Here is a 23,368-nt window from a genome sequence, read left to right as displayed (position 1 = left end):
GCTTGTAATGTTCTATAGTCTATAGTATTGATAAAAAGTCATTCATCGCTGTCATGTGTGGTTACCATAGAAATTAAACAGTAAACACAAAATACATCTGAATCAGTTACAACATAACCTACATGATTTCTATCGCCACCAACGTTACTTCGCAGTAAGAAAAAGTTATATATCAACAGTACTTGCTTTTATTTGTGGTTTCCAAATCAACTTTAACTTTTTTACAACCTCTTTATAGTTTAAAATGAAGAAGTATATACGTGTGGACTGTATATTTTAATTTTATTAAAGACATCATAAAAATAAAGACATCATAAAAATAAAGAAATCATAAAAATTATTCTTAAACGTCTCTCATAAAACTTATTCTTAAACGTATTACAATGAGATTCAAGATATCTTTACAAGACAATAATATACATAAACGCTTGGTTGCTTGTGTCGCATGGAACTTGGCAGAAGAAATATATTCGTGTGGGTAAGTCTAAACAATCTATTATAATTATATTTTATGTTGCATTACAGAAAGAATAACATATATATTTTACAATATACATCCATACAAATTTTATTTGTAAGATTTAACTTAAAGATTTAAATTAAATTTCATAAATTCAATCCCTGGAATGAATAGAGTTAAATTTTTCATGTATATGTATGTATTTTATTTTATTCATGTATATGTATGTATGAAACACACACACACGCACACACACGCGCACACACACACACACACACACACACACACACACACACACACACACACACACATATTTATATATATATTTATAATCTATCCAATTTAGTATTTTTAGAATAAAGTAAATAATTTGGTTTTTACCTTTTCTTGAATTTTTTTGTATTTTGCATGAGTATGAAATAAAATTGACATTTAATTATTTGTTGCAGAGAAGATCATTTACTAGTGTGTTGGCATTTAGAAGGTGGTACTGCACATTCTACTATTGTGACTGAATTTCCAAATGATTTTTATCCTACGGATATGCAATGGAATCCACATCCTACTTCTGTCGCTAAGAAATCGTCTTTGGATGTACTTTTAATCACTACTGCGGATGGTATGTAATTTGTGTGTGATCTATATTATTTATTTTAGAATGTATAATATTATTTGATGCAAGTCGATTCTCTCTTACTATTTATGTTATAGCTCTAAAATTTTATTTTCACATGTATTAATTATTGTAAGTTATTCTTTGTAATGTAAAAGAGAGAACCTTCTTTGAATTCAATAATAAAAATTACATTAATACATATTATATTTAAAGATAACATTAATAGTTGATATAAAAAATATCATATTTTCGTAAATAACATTAATAATTCTCTCTTCTCAATCATCACATGTTAAAATTATATTAATTTAAAAAATATTACTATATTATACAGTTTATAAATTAAAATTTGTTCTCTCTTTGTAAATTAAACAATTATATATACACAGGCTGTTTTACTGCATTACGCATAATTTTTTCAAATTATTGAAAATAGCAAGATAATTTTTTAAAATTTTGTTTTGTATAAAGAACTTTTTATATTATATAGGAACAAAATTGATGTAAGAGGTAAAAAAGGACAATTATAAAATTTTAAATGAAGTAATGATTCAATTCTTAAAAACTTTTTTGATCCGAATATTTTTTATTGAAAGAATTTTTAATAATATGAAATATATATGTTTTATTATAAATACGTATATTGGTATAAATATATGATTCATTTTATTATTATTGTGTCAATAAGCGATTAGAAGTTATATATTATAAACGAAATTATTTTGTACTTCTCCTAAAATAAATAAATTAGTTGCTTTTAGAATATGAAAATTTTTAAATTGAAATAAAATTACTATGAATAAAGACATTGTAAAAAAAACATTATTTTTTTCTAATAGAAAAAAAAAACAGTTTGAAAAAGTATTTCTTCTTTGGGGAGGTTCCGTTTGTCTACATTCCCGATTGCCTACAGCTTCGTTTGCCTATAATGTTTTGCCGACAGCTTCAATTGCCGACATTTCCGATTGTCTACAGAGCGATTGCCTACAAGCATTATTTTACACATATAAAAATTAAAAGTACAAACGTACGTTTGTATACATGTTATTATTGTGCACATACACATTGTACACATGACATTATTGTACGCATACACATTTTACACATGACATTATTGCGCACATACACGTTGTACACATTTGCAAGATGTTGGCCGACGACTAACATTTTTTTTAAATAATTATGTGTGAAATCAATACAATATAAAGCAAGGTCCACTCAGCCTATCGGTGCGGGAGGGGGGCCGAAGGCACCCCTTGCACCCCCTTTCCCGAGTGTGTACGCACACATGCTCTCGCGCGCGTGTTTCCTGTCCATGCATGTACTTTGGTATATTTCAAACTTTAATTAAATAATTAAAAATTAATTATAAACTAAGAAACAAAAATAAATGCACTACAATCATCTACAAACGAAATACAATCGATTTCACATTTATTTTTGTATTTTTATAGTACCTGTCGGCAAGTTTCATGGTCTACAATTAAATAATTAATTAAAAATTAATTATGAACTAACAAACAAAAATAAATGCACTACACTCATCTACAAACGAAATACATTTGATTTCACACATAAGTATTTAAAAAAAGTATTAGTCGTCGGCTAAAATCAATGTTTGTGTACAATGTGTATGTGCGCAATAATGTCATGTGTACAAAATGTTAATATGAATTTCTTATATTATGTACACAATAATGTCATGTGTATAATGTGTATGTGCACAATAATGTCATGTGTCCAATGTGTATGTGCACAATAATGTGTACAATGTGTATGTGCACAATAACGACATGTGTACAAACGTACGTTCGTATTTTTAATTTTTATATGTTTACAATAATGCTTGTAGGCAATCGCTCTGTAGGCGATCGGGAATGTCGGCAATTGAAGCTGTCGGCAAAACGTTGTAGGCAAACGAAGCTGTAGGCAATCGGGAATGTAGACAAACGGGATCTCCCCAATAGTTTATTAAAACTATTAAATATTAAATAAGTATAAAATCTTAAGTTTAAAAAAAATTTGCGCGCATGAATTAAAAATATAAAAAATAATAATAATATAAAAAATACAAATTTATATAAGATTAGTGATAGAAAAAATTCTCTTTTAATTTGACTAGAAGTTTTGACTTATTATAAAAATAATATAAACAAATAAATTGTTAAAACATTATTTTTAGAATAATGTTAATCTTTTTAGGAAAATATCATCTGGTCAATAAAAATGGTCGCATTGAAAAAAGTGTCAATGCTCATAATGGCGCAACAACAGTAGGAAGATGGAGTAACGACGGTTCTGCATTGTTGACTGGTACGTTATCAACTGGTATGTTATCATATTGTTTTTGAAAATTCATTGTTTAACAAGATGGCCTTGATTTCAGCTGGTGAGGACGGATTAATCAAAATCTGGTCTCGTAGTGGTATGCTTCGATCTACATTAATTAAAGCAAATCTTCCTATATTAACATCAAGCTGGAGTCCTGACTGTTCAACTATATTGTACTCCCAAAGTGCAAACTTGATCTTGCAATCATTTAATTCTAATTCCAATTCACATAAGGTAAGTGATTTTTATTTTTTCGCTTAGAGTTTGTAATATTCAATAATTTATATTTTTCTTTTCTTTCTTCACAATATTGCTTATTATTAAAGATTATATGAAATTAATTTAATTGTAAGAAAATAACACAAAATAACAATTATATTCAATAATAATATACTGCTTTAATATATAGATGGCATTTAAAAAATTTTTTAAATTTTTAAATTTTTTTTAATTTTAGATAAAATTTTTTTTTATTTCTATTGGGTTGATTTTTTTTAACAAAAGTGAGAAAAAACGCAATGATTTTACTCTGACTTGAGTGTATTTGATTAACAACTTTTACAATGTGCAGTAAGTGAGACACGTGTGCCTCAACAATTATTATTATGATTTAATATTATAAGTTATTCCAATTAATATTATCAAATGACATTCATCAATTTCTAACGCACGAGTCAAAAGTTAGCCATATCGCAGGTTCAAAAATGAAAAAATAGACATTGCCTGCAATATTTTAAGCCGATAAAAATTCGTATAATATATAAAAAATATACATAGTATCCTGCAGATTGTGCCAACGCTCGTGAACGAGTAGAGGACAGTAAACTGAACAGAAAAGTCCTTTACCATTTTGCAATTTTCGTAATAATTATTGAAATATTAATTAAAAAGTATTGGTGAATGAGCACACGTTTCGCGTGGCTATCGCCCAGCTAGACCATGGGACGTACGCTCTAAGCATGCTAACGGCGAGCTTCATAGTGTCTCATGGCAATGAAAAGTGTTTGGTCTCATGCGTATCCCTCTCGTCGCGAGGCCAAACTTTTTGCCGTGCGACACTATGAAACCCGCCGCTGTCACATCTAAAGCGTATGTCTCATGATCCAGTCGCGCGATAGCCGCGCGAAACGCGTGCTCATTCGCCAATACTTTTTAATTAATATTTCAATAATTATTGCAAAAATTGCAAAATGGTAAAGGACTTTTCTGCTCAGTTTACTGTCCTCTACCCGCTACGAGCGTTGGCACAATCTTTGCAGGACACCCTGTATACATTAAATCATACATCGTTATATTTGCTTCAAAGAGCGCTACAATTTTTATTGTGTAGAATATAATATTGTTATAAAAAGATTATGCATACCTCTCCATTCATTAACACTGATAGCTTTTGTAAGCACTACTATGCGCACAATACAGTTCAGTTTGAATCACTTAATTTGCTATATATCTGATATATTTGATATATAGGGTGATTCAAAACAATTTGATGTCTTTGAATTGTCATATTCTTGAGCAAATTCTGAGGCGATTTTTCCATTTACAAAATTTTGTCCAAAACTTAGTTTTTGAGTTATAATTGAAAATAACTACTTATACTTACTTATGACTTGTACTTATGACTGGTACAACGGGCAGTCAAAGACGATGTAACGCGTTACGAGATTTACATCACAACCTCACAATAAATATTGCTGGAAATATTACTGTTTTTATTGCAATACTTTATTAATAAATATCAATTTCTACATAAATTAAGGCATATAATCTTACAATAAATGATATTTATTGTATAAATTGTGAAGTGAGTCTCGTGCTAGGACAAAGTAAATAAGTAAATAAATAAATAAATAAATAAATAAATAAATATATATATATATATATATATATATATATTATATATATAGAATGTACGAGACCATCCGTGCCACCCATTTAAGATCTAGGGAAATGTTTAGTTTGAAATAGAAAAAAATATCTATTTTATAAATCGGATATACGTTATCGAATGATATTTTCAATTTTTAGTTCCAGTTGGAAATGGACAATCAATCAATTGACATAAAGAAAATAATAGTTTTAAGAAAAAATACATAATATAAAATATAATTTACAATGCATTTTTTAACAATTATTTGTGTTTGTTATATCAATTTGTTTCATTATTCTGAACATAAAAGTATTATGGTAAGATTATCAAAAACTAAACATTTTACGAGATATTTTATTTTTATATCAAATATGTCAGATTAAAATAGAAAATATATATATATATATATATATATATATATATATATATATATATATAAAGGAGTCTTCGTTTGCCTACATTCCCGATTGCCTACAGCTTCGTTTGCCTACAACGTTTTGCCGACAGCTTCAATTGCCAATATATATATATATATATATATATATATATATATATATATACACATATATATATTACTCAAAAGAAAATAGGGAACACTTTTCATATCCTAAAAATTGGGCTATTTTCAAACTGCTGAAACTCAACGACAAATCATCGTAGACACAAAATTACTTAAAAAAGTATTTTAAAGCTTGAAGTTTCAACTTTAACACGGTAATTTTTTAAAATATTTTTGATTTTCTTGTTTTATATTTTAAAAAAGAACGTTGTTTGTCCCTTAAAATTATGTTCCTTTGATTGATCTGCAGCTCAATAAAAAAAAAAATTTTTTTTGAAAAAATCGATTTAAATTTCATAAGCTACAACATTTTGCTTACAAAATGCTTTTTTTAAATTTTCCTACGATTTTTTTTAACCGAGTTACATGAGTTTCAAGCTTAAACTGTATTTTTTAAAAATGAAATAAAAATAAAATTTTGTAAAATTACTAATAGCACTTTAAAGTTGAAATTTCAAGCTTCAAAATTTTTAATTTTTGTCTACGATGATTTTTCGCCGAGTATTGACATTATTTCTAAAAAAAAAACGGTTCAGTTTCAAAATCGTATAACTTGGTAAAAAAAAAAGAAAAAATTGTAGGAAAATTTAAAAAACAGCATTTTATAAGTAAAATGTTGTCGTTTGTGCAATTTGAGTTGAATTTTTCAAAAGAAATTTTTTCATCGAGTTGTAGTGTGTCAAAAATACATAATTTTAAGAACAAAGCAATATATTCTTTTTCAAAGCACAAAATAAAGAAGATTAAAAATTTTTTAAAAATCATCGATAGCGCGTCAAGGTTGAGATTTTAAGCTTTAAAATGCTTTTATAATTTTTTATCTACGATGGTTTTTGTGCCGAGTATCAACATCATTTTTAAGAAATATAGGTTTAGCTTCAAACTCATGTAACTCGGTTAAAAAAAATTGTAGCAAAATTAAAAAAAATGCATTTTGTTAGCAAAATATTTTAGTTTAATCCCATCTTTAAGGACTATGCAACTACTACATAAACAAAGTACACAAATAATTATTAATTAATAAAGATAAATAATAATTGTAATAAGATTAATTACTATTTAATTCATATTATTAATAGCCGAATAATGTAGAGTAATATGATGCATATCCGTGATACATGAGTCAAACTTGGTCCTGACCGCGCAAATTTCATGCGCTCCCATACGTCAACTTCAATGTTAGTAAATAATGTTAGTAAATAAATTAGCAAAAAAATATCGATGATCTTGAAATCTCAAAAAGTGTAACCTTAAAAAAAATTTTTTGTACGCGACATTATTCTCTCCCTGACAAAAAATAATTCTTGTCTAACAATTGATTAACATTTCTTTCTATCATTAAAAATAAGCGAAATATTCAAGGTGGTCAAGTTAGCTGAGACACCTTTATATACAGGGTGAGGAAAAATCTCGGACTCTTGAAATATTTAGGAAGGAGTGAGAGGTTGAAAAAAATCACACAAAAGTTGTATGGCTTAAAGTGGGGCATTTAATGGTGACCTTGACTTTGACCTTAGAGGTCAAATTTACAGATCATTTCAAGGTCAACTTGAAATTTTTAAATGGAAACCCATATTTTTATTCCGGAAATGAAAAGAACGGAAAATTTTACATCCAGCTATATGGTCATGAGAAGAGAAAAATTTTTTCCTAAGAAAAAAAAATTTAAAGGTCAAATTAATTTTTGGATGAAAAATTTTTAAGGAAAACGTTTTAGAAAAAAATGTTAAATAAATATTCAAAAGTCGTAGGATTAAAAAAAAACTAGATTGTTCGTTGATCTTGCCTTGATTGGCTGAATTGCTTATCATGATCATTATAACTCCAAAGTTTGATTTCCTTAGGTCAAGGTCAAGGTGGCCTATTAAGGGGATCCTTAAGGGATCCTCTTCCTTCCTTCCTTCCTAGACTCTGCGGCGCCATAGCTCTTTCAATCTCCGATAGCGTATCGCCTCCGATGACGACATCGCGTCTACCTGCGTTGCATGACTCGACCGGCGCGGACAATCATGTCCGATCATGAACGCTTCGTATTTCGTTTGTATACCTTGATATCTGATAATTCCGCACTAGACGATTTTTCTTTTTCAGCAAGAAGGAGAGACACGGGCGACGCGCTCGCTGCAGTTCGAAGTTTTTCCGTAAGGACGGTCGAAGGCGAGAGATGCCGTATGTCATGCGATATTTTTCGATTTTCCACAGGTCTGGGGAGAAGGAGGAGGAGGAGGAGGAGGAGGGGAATGCAATGGGACATCTCTGCTATCTTCGGCGCCCGATATTTTACCGGCTGCTGACACCTCGGACATCTTGTCGACTTTCTCTCTCACTCTATTTTCTCTCTCGTTTTTCCAGCTCGTCGGAACCAATCAAACAGCCGGCAACTATAGGAGAAACCAAAGGAGCGCTCGGTCACCGGGCCGGAGAGATCTACTCTTCGCTTAAATGCCACATTTAACTCTCACTCTTATAAGATTTCAGTTAGCCCACCGCACTAGGACCCCGACCAGAAAAGCAGAGGACCCAGGTTCCAGCCCGAGTATTTCCAGCCCAGGAAAAAATAAAAAATAAAAAAAGTGCCTCGTGCACGTCCATGACTCCCCCCACTCTTAAAAAAATTTTAAAATTAAAAAATCGCCTCGTGGACGTCCACGAGTCCCCACTCTTTTTTTTTCAGGTACCTGCCCAGGGAGACAGGGGGGGAAGGGATCACAGCGGGGGGTTGGTGCCAAGGGGGAAAAGGGGGGACATTCCTGCTGCAGTTCGAAGTTTTTCCGTAAGGACGCTCGAAGGCGAGAGATACCGTATGTCATGCGATATTTTTCGATTTTCCACAGGGCTGGGGGAGAAGGAGGAGGAGGAGGAGGAGGGGAATGCAATGGGACATCTCTGCTGTCTTCGGCGGCCGATATTTTACCGGCTTCTGACACCTCGGACATCTTGTCCACTTTCTCTCTCTCTCACTCTATTTTCTCTCTCGTTTTTCCAGCTCGTCGGAACCAATCAAACAGCCGGCAACTATAGGACAATCCAATCGGAGCGCTCGGTCGCCGGGCCGGAGAGACCTACTCTTCGCTTAAATGCCCCATCTAACTCTCACTCTTGTAAGATTTCAGTTAGCCCACCGCACTAGGACCCCGACCAGAAAAGCAGAAGACCCAGGTTCCAGCCCGAGTATTTCCAGCCCAGGAAAAAATAAAAAATAAAAAAACTGCCTCGTGCACGTCCACGACTCCCCCCACTTTTAAAAAAATTTTAAAATTAAAAAATCGCCTCGTGGACGTCCACGAGTCCCCACTCTTTTTTTCTCAGGTACCTGCCCAGGGGGACAGGGGGGAAGGGATCACAGCGGGGGGCTGGCGCCAAGGGGGAAAAGGGGGGACATTCCTGTCTCGCTATAGTTGCCCCTATACTACTCATAACCCCTTAAACTTTTTTAACATCTTTTGAAATATCTTATACAGAATTTCTCATAATAACTGTATCACCTCTCGTGCAGGTAGAGCAAGTAAAATCCTTTACTTGAAAGAGAAAAATACTTTACCATTTTACGATTTTCGCAATAATTATTGAAAAATTAATTAAAAAATCGATCAATGTGCGCGCGCGAAAAAGGCTTCATTGATATATGCTTGCTATAGAAATAAGAATTTAGCTTTCATTCTGCTCATCGTAACCATTATTTAGTAATGGTTACGCTCCTCTTAAAACTTTGTCGCTCGGCTTGACCAATATTTTTAATTGAACGATCGCAAATTTTTGATGTGTCTCTTCTCGCTGCGCACTTATATTCGCACAAATTGGTCGATCTCTTTTAATTAATTTCTTAATAATTGTTACGAAAATCGCAAAACGGTAAAAGACTTTTCTCCTTGGTTTTATCTGCTTTATCTGCACACAGAGATAATACGGTTATTATGGGACATCCTGTATATTTACATGATATCTGATCTTAAAAAAAATTAGCGAAACATACGCTTACTCGTGTGTTTGCATTTTATTACAATAAGTTTTAATTAAAACTATAGATGTATATTGTACATACGTATCTACATATACAGGGTGTCTGATAATAATCGCTCCACTCGAAATGTGCAATGAGAGCGGATTAATTCAAGCAGGAAAGTCCTTTATCATTTTTTTTATAAGGCTTAATAAAAGAATTATTATTGAGTAAAGTTGGCCAAACATCGCTAATCTTTAGCCAGGCGCACGTCGGTGAATCGCGCTGTGACAGTTCAATGCTTACGCACACTACCAGGCGCGCGATTCACCGACGTGCTTCCGGCTAAAGATCAGCGATGATTGCCAAATTTTACACAATAATAATTCTTTTATTAAGCGTTATACAAAAAAATGGTAAAGGACTTTCCTGCTTAGTTTATTCCGCTCTATCTGCACATTACGGTGGGGCGATTATTAACAGACACCCTGTATAACTATACATGGTGTCTTACAACATCTGTATAATACTTTATTAGCGTGTTCTAAAGGTAAAATAGAGTCAAAAATTCTATTACAAAAATTTGGAGGCTGCAAGTTTTTAAGTTATAAACAAACAAAGTATGCCAATGATATAACTTGCACGCTCAGGCTCGTAATTATACTTACATGCGTACGTCATCTGTTATTGATTTTTTTCAAGATGGTAATAATGATTTTTATTGTACGATTGATTTTATTTTGTCGTTTTTTATGTACGTATTACGCGTGTATTACCTTTATGTGGTTTTAATAAATCATTCAATTTTTTTTGAAGCGTGGAAAATACTAATAATAATAGTAATAAATAAAGTTTACTATAAGATTAGTTAAATTAGTTTACTAAAAACAAAAATACTTATTATTTTTTTTTCGTTATTCAAAGGAGATGCTTGAAGTGTCCTATTTATATGCATTTATGCTAAGACATTAAGACTGTTAATTCGTTAAAATTGCGACCATATTGTGTTATCAATTCTTTTATGAACATTGCCTTTCAATGATAAGATTATGCTCTTTTTCATTTTGGAAATCATATTTAATTTGCTAATCATCAAGCAATTGTTGTAATTTGTTCACTGAAATTCATGAACGTGATACGCATATTATTCTTAAAACTTTTATGTTTTGAAAAAACGAAATAATTTACACCAATGATTAATACCAATTATTATTATATCATTATTATTATTATTTTTATCATCATCATCATCATCATCATCATTATTATTATTATTATTATTATTATTATTATTATTTTTATTGTAACATTTTTATTAATATTTCTATTGATAATAAATATTAATATTATTATTAATAATTAATAATATAAATATTATTAATAATTAATAATAATATTTAATTATTTAATTAAATTATTCAAGAATTAAATGTGGTAAATATGCATAAAAGGTTACATCTCACCGATGACTTTGACCTTGATATATGTTGTCAAGAACATGTCTCTGAGTAACTTTTCCTTATAATTTAATCGTGGATCTCTTACAGTTTTTGATATTTAATGTTAAAGTTTCACAGTTTTAATGTATTTTCTGTTATAAAATAAGGAAAAATAAAGTTTGTTTACGTTGTATTTGCGTAGATCAGACGTGGAACTGTTTGTTTACATTTTCAGAGACAAAACTTCTTGGGTTTTTCCACTTTCCACACAAAGCGAGGTTCAACGCAAAATCTATGTGTCTAATTTTTTAATAGTGGAGCCCCTCCGTAGGAGGGCGGAACGTACTGCCTCCACACATTTTAATGCGAAGTAAGGTTTCACATGAGTTTATAACTTTTCACTTTATATTTACGCATTAAAAAGTATATGCGTGGAAACAGTATCTTCCGCCCCCCCGTCCCTCCTGCAGAGAGGCTTCACTATCAAAAAATTAGACATATAGGTTCGCGTTGAACCTCGCTCTGCGTGGAAAGTGGAAAAATTCAAGAAGTTCCGTCCCAAAAAATGTAAACAAACACTTTTTCCACGTCTGATGTACGCAAATACAATTTACATAAACAAACTTTATTTTTTCTTATTTTATAACAGAAAATACATTAAAACTGTAAAACTTTAAAATCGCATATCTCGGAAACTATAAGAGACCCCCGATTAAGTTATAAGGAAAAGTTACTCAAGGTCATGTTCTTTACATATGTCAAAGTCATTGGTGAGGTGTAACCTTTTATGCATATTTACCTTAAATGTTTTCCGTATAAGATTTATAATTTGTTAATATTTGTCTATCGCTATAACGTACGATAGGTGCAATACATACATATAAAGGAAACGATAAAATCAACTGTACAACAAAAATCAATATCCTGACTTGAAAAAATCAATAACAGATAACAGATTGGGATTCATGTAATCCTTACTTTCTATGCGTTGCCACGCGTTATAGCGCGCGTCAAACACATTTGCATTTGCGCACGATAATATTTTCATACGTGTGTTACACAAATGTGACAGCTGTCAATTATATGTATGTATATACAAAACATATAACATATTAAAGATAAGAAAGAAAAGAAGATTAAATATAGAAAAAGTAAATATATTTAATCTAACAAGGAAACCTCGCAAACCGAAAAATTCTGATTTTGAAAACTGATTCGAAACTTTATAAACAATAGAAGGGGTCAATAGATGAATTTAGAAATTTTCAGTTGCTGCCCAAAAACGATTCTAAGAGGTGAAATCACCCTTTGTGTTTAACGGCTTTTTGTTTTTCTTGATATATTTCAAAAATTAGTCAAGCTATTAAAAAATGGATGTAATGATAACGCAAATCTTCGTTACTTGGCACGTTGACCAACTGTAAGTCTGCCGCCCAGTGAACACCAGCCGGGCAGGGGCAAAAGCGCTTGTCGTTTCTCCCATCAAGACAATAATAGTAAACGACATGAGTACCATTAATTGGCAAGTATAAAAAGGCTGACAGCTCTCATCTCAGTCTCAACACCAGACCGGTACCAGACCAAACACTCTGCTCGCTGCTGTACGAAAACCCACCAGAATCCTTATTCATAGAAAGACAAAAAAAAAGATGACGAGTTCGCATTCTCCATCGAGCATTCTCGACATTTGCTCCGACTACGAATCCTACCGATCCCGCTGAAAATCGAAAAAGAGCGGAGAGTTTGCTGCTCTTCTCGAGTATTCTCGAGCATTACGGTCCAACATCCAACTATCCCGGCTGCCGGCTAAGGGAATTGCGATCCTACCGAACACTTATGATACCGACTGGCCGGTCAAACTCCGCGTATAGACGCATCCCACCAAAAATATTTGGGAACGCGACGCGTCACTTTTACTGACGCCCTACATCGGCTGCAATTACGCTGTCCACGCTCTCGAAATCCGCATAAAAAATCTGGCATCTATCTATTGTATAAATAAAAAAAACATCTTGTACGGAGAGCCCACTCGCTCGCCCTTATCCCATCTCATGCCGAACATCCGCCGCACATCAAATATTGATTCTCACGCCCTCGATTATCATAGCGGCTTCGCCGCCCGCACTACCGCGCGCCCCGCGCCAACGAACCACGCAGCGCGTAATAATACTTTCGCGCACCCGCCTAACTCGTGCTCTAGAATACCGCGATATTTGAATGGTTGTTATAAAACTAACCATTGCCGATAGAGATAAACGACTACGTACGATCTAATTATCTTCGTCGTGTCTCACCCTTCACGAATCCTGATCCCGATTGCGCTGTCCGCGCACCGAATCGCTCGCGAAGCGGCCCGTTACATATTTTATATAAAAGTTTTATGATAAAAACAACTCTATTTAACTGCGTTAATAAAAATTTAAAAAAGTTATTTTTTCCAGAAATTTCTGAAATATTTTATTCAAAAAGTATTTTTTCAAATTTTTATTAACGCAATTAAATAGAATTGTTTTTACCATAAAACTTTTGCGTAAAACATTCTTTTCAATATCTTGACTAGTTTTTGAAATATATATAAAAAAAGCCGTTAAGCACAAAGGATGATTTCACTTTTTAAAATCGTTTTTCGGCGGTAACTGAAAATTTCTAAATTTATATATTAGTCCTCTTTACATATATGTAAAATTTATCAAAATTTAAATATTATCAAAATTAAAATTTTCGGGTTCGCGAAGTTGCATTTAATAGTAAATGACTCTTGCAATTTACAGCTTGATAATAGAGATATATATATATAAATGACAACGTCCGATAAAACTGCGAGAAAAATTTATTTATTTTCTCGCTTATTTATGCATAAAATTTTATGATAAGGACATCTTTATTATTATATGTTTTACATACATTATATACATTATATACATTATAATTTTATATACATTATTCTGTTTTGTTTTATCATTTATTTTTGTTTTTATATCGTAATAGAAGTCTTGATTATTTTGCTTGATTGAACATGTTTATCCATTTTTTAATTTATGAATGACTGTATTATCAAATTTTTTGAATGTGGAAAAAAATTAGTTTGGAATATTTCTGCATTACAGTGTAACGTGAAAAACCAAATTCCATGATATGCAATAGATGATATAAATATACCGCGTTTTACATTTCGTATTGAATATTTATATCCCTTTAAATAAATCTTACAAAAGTAACAACAATACGCCAAGTATAAAAAAAATTCTAACTCAAAAAATAACAAAACTTTTAATTTTTTCTCTAAAAGATAAACTTTTAAAAGAATTTTTCTTTGGAAAATAATTTCTATTTAAAAAATAAAAATCTAATATGAAATCAATAGTTAACTAGTCAAGTACATAGAAACTTGTTCAGTAGAAAGTTTAGTTTGTATAGAATTGTAATTTTAAATAATATTTGATCTGAAGTTTAGTTTTTAAATTATAAAAGGAAATAGTGAGCGAATTACGGGATGGGTACATAGGGTAGGCAGGGGGGGGGGCGCAACTTACCATTCGATACAGGCGCTTACGCGAGGCGCTCGCTATAACTGACTCGAGCGCTACAGTGTACTCATCCCGTAAATCGCTCACTATTTCCTTTTATAATTTAAAAACTAAGCTTTAGACGAAATTTTCGTAAAGAAAAAATGATCTTAGAAATCATTCAAGAATACGATTCTTTAAAAACGAACGATTGTTCTAAATCACCCCGTTACAGCATTCGATCAGTTGTTTGCTATACGCGATGAGTGTGTGTGTGTGTATGTGCGTGTGCGTGTGCGTGTGCGTGCGTGCGTGCGTGCGTGCGTGCGTGCGTGCGTGCGTGCGTGCGTGCGTGCGTGCGTGCGTGTGTGTGTGTGTGTGTCTATGTATGAGAACGTGTACGCGTATTACATACATACACATACAACACTCTCTCTCTCTCTCTCTCTCTCTCTCTCTCTCTTACTCACTTTCTCGCTCTCTAATGCTGTTTGCTTGCTCGCTCGCCCTCCCACTCGTTCACTCCCACACTTATTCTTACCTTGTAGAGATCATAAATAAAATAATTAAACAAATAATTATTGCACGGCCGCATATAGCACGAGTTTTTTATCGATTATTTTGTATCGATACTTTTACATTTTCACACTCACGCACTGAATCGATAAATTGATTAACGATTATAACGATTATGACGATCGCGATTATTCACAATGTATCACTTTGATTCACTTAATCACTTGAAAAAACTCGTTATTCGTGTACGTATTATTTAACACAGAGAGCGCGCGACGACACAAGCAGATTATTTCGATACTAGCGGTGTTTGCAATCGGCAGCGAGCAGCGCTAGTATCGACATAACCTGCTTGTTGTCGTCGCGCGCTCTCCGTGTCAAATAATACGTACATGTATAACGCGTTTTTTCAAGTGATTAAATGAATCGGTAGTGATCTATTGTGAATAAACGCGATCGTTATAATCGTTATAATCATTAATCAATTTATAGATTCAGTGCGTGAGTATAAAAGTGTAAAAGTATCGATACAAAATAATCGATAAAAAACTCATGCTATCCGCGGCCGTGCAGCAATTATTTGTTTAATTATTTTATTTATGAAGAATCTTTACAAGGTAAGAATAAATGAGTGAGTGAACGAGTGAGAGGGTGACTGAGTGAGTGAGTAAGAGAAAGAGAGAGAAAGAGAGAGAGAGTGAGTGTTTGTGTGTGTATGTGTGTGTAAACGTGTATGTATGTATGTAATACGCGTACACGTTCTCACACACACACACACACACACACACACACACTCATCGCGTATAGCAAACAGTTGATCGAGCGTTGTAGCGGGATGATTTAGAATAATCGTTTGTCTTTAAAGGATCGTATTCTTGAATGATTTCTAAGATCATTTTTTCTTTACGAAAATTTCGTCTGAAGCTTAGTTTGTAAGTTATAAATGGAAATAGTGATCGAATTACGGGACGGTTATGTTATAACGTTCGATCAGCTATAGCGAGCGCTTCGTGTAAGCGCCAGCACTTTGGACGGTGATTTGCGCTCCTGCCTATGTACCCATCCCGTAATTCGCTCACTATTTCCTTTTATAATTAAAAAACTAAGCTTCAAATCAAATTTTCGTAAAGGAAAAATCGTCTTAGAATTTATTCAGGAATACAACCCTTTAAGGACACTATACTTGTTTTGATATACCCTATATCATATATATATATATCATTTATTTACACACATTCTAATACAAACTCTAATATAAAGTAGTTACATTGAATCGCAACGAGTGAATATTTTAAAATAATTTTTCTCATTTGTAATGATGCGTACATCGTTACTCGGCCGTCCACCCGCCGGACACCGCCGTCCGACGACCATCAGTCGGGCCGAAGCGCGCGTAAAGTACCGCCGATCCACGTCCAACAGTCATGGGACCATAGAATGAAGGTGCTATGCGCCCCATTGTGTAAAAACCGCTGAGCGAACATTTGTATTTATTTATGTTTGTATTTATGCCACCGGCTAGGCATACCGTACCGGAGCACGAGTCGTGCGCTCGGGAAATCGCTCCGACCGTTTTCGAATATTTCCGAGTTGCGAACGGGTTCAACCGAATTGTTAATAAACAATTATTGAGCGGACGCGAAATCGCCGACACCGGGTATAAATAAGCGCTCTTAACACGTTAAAAAGACAGAATCTTCTCCGCCGTCTCTGAAGTCGATAAGACTCTCAGAGCTCTTGAAGAAACTACACGCTTGAAAAGCGAGATCAAGCTTGGGAGTACTCCCAAGTGAGTACTCCCGCCTCTGCTGGGTTTTCTCAGCATCCCGCAAGCAAAGCATTTCTGACCGAATCTCCGATCATCCGGCAATATTTCTAGCGGTGAAAATTTGCCTGCCATCGACGGATATTCCCATCTGCCGGACGCTCCTATCTAACTGCAAACCGCTCTCGCCGATCCCGGATTATCGCGAAGTATTTCGCGAGTCTTCACAAGCCGACCGAGACTCGTCATTTTTACGGCGGCCGAAACCGCGCACTGAGGGCCGTTCTACGCGCTGAATTAGGAAGCACGTGATTCGCCAGCCGAAAGGTCCCCTTGCGACTGCCGAGTGCCATCAAACCGTCGATCCGACACCACCTATCGATCGCCCGTATCACGAATATCGAATCTCGCGCACCGCGTTCCGACACAACGCTTAACCGTGCCGTTCTCAGGTGCATCCTAGGCGTGCACCCGAGTTCACTGTACATGTGCCTAACGACAAACGTGCTGCACACGCACGCGCGCACGCACGCCCGTACACGCGCACACCACGTATACCACACCAGCTATGATCTGTATCCCGCACGGGCATCCGCCTGCACCGCAAGTGTACACCCGTATGTCCCGCGCACACACACCCACACATACACACACACACACACACCCATACATACATTTTAAATTATATTTGGACAAACAATAAACCATTATTTATTTATCTAACCCCATGTATTTCGTTGCTTGTTCTCCGCTCCTTGGGACCTTGATCCCGACCGAGTTATCCCATGACGGTCGACGGGAAAAACCGACCGTTACATTGGCGCCCGAACAGATCCTATCCGGAACAAACATCCCTGGAGGAGGATATAAAAAATGCGACAGAGAACTAAACCGCACAATGAAAGGGTGGATTTATAAATTGTCAAAAGCGCAATTAATAAAGATCGCTGACGAACGAAGTCTGGACACGACCGTCACGATAGACGAAATTCGACGCCGAATGGCCGTTGACGTCGACGCCCACCCCGAGAAATACGCGTCGGGTAGCATGAGTGCATCAGACCACGAAACAGCACAAAACACGATCAACGTAGCAAGCGTCTTAAAACAAATGCGGAAATGGGGAGTATATTTTGACGGCCGCGATCCGTTCGCATTCTTAGAACGACTGGAAGAATTAAAAACCGGATGCTGCTTCCCGGAAACCGCGATGTTACTGGGACTCCCGGAATTGCTACGCGGGGACGCATAGAACCAAATGTCTTCGTATACTTAGACGACATTATTGTCATCAGCAAAACGTTCAAAGATCACTTCCGACTATTATCCGAGTCTTCCGGCTCCGCAACGCGCGACTTCACCTAAACCCGGAAAAATGTAAATTCTGCGTCGACCAACTAAAATATCTCGGGCATGTAGTAGATCACGAGGGAATTACAATGGTATCAAAATAATAAACACCGGTGGGAAAATTGGGGGCAATTTGATCGTGTCTTTCGAATACAATTCTTACTGCGACGATACCAAGCCGGACTGAGACGCGAAATATCCGACCGCCGACAACGACCGGGCGAGAATTTTAAAAAATATATCGGCGACATACTGATGCTAATGCGCCGAGCCGGCGGATTCTCCCCGGAAGAAACGTACGAAAAAGTATACGAGAACATGCGGGCAGAGATGAAGCGTTACGTCCGGTACGACGCAACTGAGGGCATCGACGAACTACAGAGCCGAGTAACAGAACAGGAGGAAATCGAAGAACTGTGCAGACAGAAAACAAAGGCCGAACGCGCAGAAAGCGCGAAACCAAGCGTAGCCACCGCGTATAACAAACAAGAATGCTGCTGGAGATGCAAACAATGGGGACACACGCGCCGAACGTGTAAACGACTCCCGCGGAAATTTTGCTCACAGTACGGACGAGACGGCGTATTCGCGAAAGGTTGTCACCCCGCGCAGGAAAACGTCGAGCGGGTCGGGTCGCCAGCGATCAAACAAGCACCCCGAGCCCCGCATAAAATATGATCCGAGACCGCACATAAGAATAAAAATAGGCCACGCCCGTTTCCGGACATTAATAGACATCGGGTCAGAAATGTCATTCATCAACGGAAAAATCGCCAAACAATTGCAACGGTACGGACATGAAATACAAGCACACGAGAAGAACATACAAATGGCAAACGGGGACATCACTCAAACAACAGGATTCGTCACCGAGACTGTACGAATCAAGGGGAAAACCATCCGATATACATTCGCCATACTACCAATGTTAAGCGGGAGCACACACTTTTGCATAAGCGCATAATTATAAGCATAAAGAAATTGATTGGTTCATTTTCTTATGCATATATTTGTGGACCAATCAATTTCTTTATGTTTATGATTATGCGCTTATGCAAAAGTGTGTGCTCCCCGCTTTAGAAAGTCCGGTGCTTATGGGAGTAGACCTATGGGCATGGACAAAAATTCGACTCGAGTCCCCCCGAACAAACAAACCAACCAGCAAACAATACACCGCTATGCATAACGTCCGGGGGACTGGCCACCCGAACGGCTAGCGAAGAAAAAAGATTACAGGAATTCTTAGAAAAAAAGTTCAAGAAATTTGAGGAAGTGCAAAGACCAACGGACAAAATAAAACACCGAATATGATACTAAAAAACGATACGCCGATCAAACAACGATAACGGCCTCGAAATCCAGCAATGCAAGCTATTATCGATAAAGAAGTAGAAGACATGGAAGCCGCAGAAATAATCGAACTGTCCACAAGCAGCTGGAGTTCGCCCGTAGTGCTCGTTAAGAAGAAGAATACCTAACAACGCTAGACTTGAAACAGGGATACTGGCAAGTACCCCTCGAACTAGAAAGCCGACCGACCACCGCATTCACAATACCGGGCCTATATCAGTTCAAAGTGATGCCTTTCGGACTACATTCCGCATCGGCCACATTACAACGACTGCTGGACCACACCATCGGCCGATCTCTAGAACCAAATGTCTTCGTATACTTAGACGACATCAGCAAAACGTTCAAAGATAACGTCCGACTATTGTCTAAGGTCTTCCGGTTCCGCAACGCGCGATTTTGCCTAAACCCGGAAAAATGTAAATTCTGCGTCGACCAACTAAAATATCTCGGGCATGTAGTAAATTACGAGGGAATACGAACAGACCCCGAGAAAGTAAGCGCCGTCGCGAACTGGTCCAAACCAAGAATGATCAAACAAATTAGACAATTTCTCGGGATGGGTCGTTGTGGTACCGGCGATTCATCGCGAACTTCTCAACCGTTGCCGCCACATTAACAAACCTCACAAAAAAACATGAAGTGGAAATGAGGAACCGAAGAACGCAACAGCGTTCCGCAAACTTAAAAATACGCTTATATTGGCCCCAGTGCTCGCATGTCCAGACTTTACCCGACAATTCGTCCTGCAAACGCCAGCGCAACCGGACTCGGCGCGGTGCTGACACAAAATTTCGAGGAGGGGAAACGCGTCATTGCATACGCCAGTGCTAGGATTTACTTGCACATTTCGGTCCGATTTTGTGGCTCACGCCTTTTGCCCCCCACTCCTCGCTCGCGCGTTAGCAACGAGTCGCTTGGTACGTGTAGCTACTATACGTGTAAGAAGCGCGACGCTATGTCTCAGGAGCGTCCGTAAGAATGCCTAAATATAATAAGATAATATTTATCTGAAAACACCATGAAAATTCTCGAAATTAAAATTTTTTCTTTAATGTTTTAAATTTCATTAATATAAAATATTATTATAATATAAATATTATTATTAAATATTATGCATGCATAATTTTGAAATTTTTTGACATTTATTATTAACTTTATTTGATAAATAAACGTTTATTTTGCGCACAGTTCTTTTGCGCACATTTCTTTTGCACACATTTCGGACACGGGTCCGATCGGACACTGTAGCATGTACTTTGTAAATTTTGAAGCGAGGTCCCCCCTGCCTGCCGGAGGGGGGGGTGCGAGAGGGTAGCCGATGGCCCTCCCCTTGCACCCACCCGCGTGTGTGTGTGTGCGCGTACTTAAGAAATGTGCGCAAAAGAACTGTGTGTAAACGAAATGTAACAAACGTTTATTTACCAAATGAAGATAATAATAAATGTCAAAAAATTTTAAAATTATACATGCGTGTATAATTTTATGTATTCCAAATTATACAAAAACATGTGTTGTGTCCAAAAATAATGTGTCCAAAAATAATGTGTCCAATTGAACGGTGCGCCAATGAAATGTGTCCAAACGAATTGTGCGCAAATGAAATGTGTTCAATCGAACAGTGCGCAACTTTATGTGTCTAATATCACAGTGTGCAATTGCAACGTGTCCAATTGTACTGTGCGCAAGTGAGTCTCTCCCTCTTAGAATCGTTTTTGAATAACTAAAAATTTATAAATTTATTTATTGACTCTCCTCTACATGTCTGTAAAGTTCATCGAAATTAAAATTTTCGAGTTTGTAAGAGTTTCTTGTAAGCTTAACTAATTATTAACCAAAAAATATGATACACAGTCTTCTTTAAAAAATATTTTACACTTTCTTAGGAGAATTAAAGTATAAATTATTTTATTACTTAAAAATATTACTTAATTAAAAAAATGTAAAATATTTATTATTTATTTCATATATTACGTATGAAATTAATTTCTATATAATAGTCGGATGATCATGAAGAATTTGAATTATTTTTATTATGGTTGCGAAGAAGACAATAACAAAAAATACGAAGACAAAGATTAGCTCCAAATTGATGGATTCGGACCTGTTTTAATTAATAGGTTTGAACAGGTAGCTTACAATAATCTTATTGCTGATCTTATTGCAATGATACTGAGCTCTTCTTTAATTACCACAGAATGACACCAACTTTACATAGAATAAAACCTCAAATTTCAAAATTGTATTTAACTAGAGAACTTTTATCATCTGGACTACGATTATCTTTAACTTTACAATACACAGTGCATTCAAAAAATTTCGGAATTGATTTTTTTTTTTTTGAAATACTAACTGCGTTATCTCTTGGTCTATACTGAATCTAGTTATTATGGCTTTCGATATTCACTGTCAGTACTGACGATGTGACGTCGTTCCGAGCTGCAAGATCGTTCCGTAATTACTGCTATTATTTTTACCGTATATTACGTTGCAATAACGGAATGATTTCCATAGTACTATGATTGTGGTTGCATAAAAAGATATATAAAAATATATAGATATATAGAAATAATCTATTTCATATATTGAAATAGATCTAAAAATTGTAATAACATCTCAGTTTGCAAGATGTTCTTTCATGAAAGTCTAATTAGATCCAGTATAGACCAAGAGATAACGCAGTTAGTATTTCCCCAAAAAAAAAAAATCAATCCTGGAATTTTTTGAATGTACTGTGTATTGTAAAGTTAAAGATAATCGTAGTTCAGATGATAAAAGCTATGTTTTTACTGTGACTGTCTCACTTCGTAAACCGCAGTAATGAAAATAGGAAGTGACGACAACATCTATGACATCATATAAACACGCTTTGAAAGCTTACTGCCGCGAATGTCGGAACGGATTTAACAGTGCTGCCAGTACTGCTAGTGAATACCGAAATGCAGCCTATGATGCCTCTTGAGTCTGCCATATATTTTTTGCCATTGAATCAGTAGTTTAAAGTTTGCATGCGTTTAAAATTTTTAAAAAATTTTAAATGTCACGATTTTTAAAATGGAAATGTTTTATTCTAAATATGGAGAAATTGCAACAGAAACATATTAAATAATGCAAGATGCATTTGAGAAAGATTGTCTAACGCGTAGTAAAATGTTCAGGTTGATATCGACTCATTCAACAAAATTCTGCACCTCTGTAACGCTCTGCTATCTCTGTTGCGATGTCAAAGAGCAGAATAAATCTTGCATACATTTTTCTTTTGCCGAACAGATCATGCACGATAGTATGAATATAATATTTCCCATATATTAATGTTCAATTTGTACAACATTTCGATCAGCGATTTTGCGAGAAGCGCGCGCACACATTTGACATAGAAAGCGTTCTTTTTCTCGTACCATCCTCAAGCGTTTCATAGACAACTCTTGAACAGTGCATACTACAAGAACACTTTACTACCTTTAGACAATCTTTTTCAATGCATCTTGCATGATTTAATATATTTCTATTGCAATTTTTTATTGCATTTAAAACAAAACTTCATGATTCTATTTTGAAAATTGTGACAACGTAAAAATTTTAAAAAATTTTAAACGCATGCAAACTTTAAAGTATTGGCTCAATAGCAAAGAAAATATGGCAGATTCAAGAGACATCATAGTAACT

At 35.1% G+C, this 23,368-nt stretch overlaps 1 protein-coding gene across 1 annotated transcript in view; it reads left to right on the top strand.

The window, feature by feature from the left end:
* The first annotated feature begins 381 nt into the window (after nt 1–381).
* LOC126855578 (intraflagellar transport protein 80 homolog) overlaps nt 382–23,368 on the top strand; it is a 200,653-nt gene continuing 177,666 nt past the window's right edge. The window contains exons 1-4 of the mRNA XM_050603381.1: nt 382–478; nt 910–1,079; nt 3,279–3,389; nt 3,463–3,641. Of these exons, the coding sequence (XP_050459338.1) occupies nt 384–478; nt 910–1,079; nt 3,279–3,389; nt 3,463–3,641 (555 nt within the window). The 5' untranslated portion in view covers nt 382–383. The remainder of the gene's footprint in view (nt 479–909; nt 1,080–3,278; nt 3,390–3,462; nt 3,642–23,368) is intronic.

This window comes from Cataglyphis hispanica, chromosome 16 (genome assembly GCF_021464435.1).
Source record: "Cataglyphis hispanica isolate Lineage 1 chromosome 16, ULB_Chis1_1.0, whole genome shotgun sequence".
NCBI lineage: Eukaryota > Metazoa > Arthropoda > Insecta > Hymenoptera > Formicidae > Cataglyphis > Cataglyphis hispanica.
This window is presented reverse-complemented; position numbering and strand designations above follow the sequence as displayed.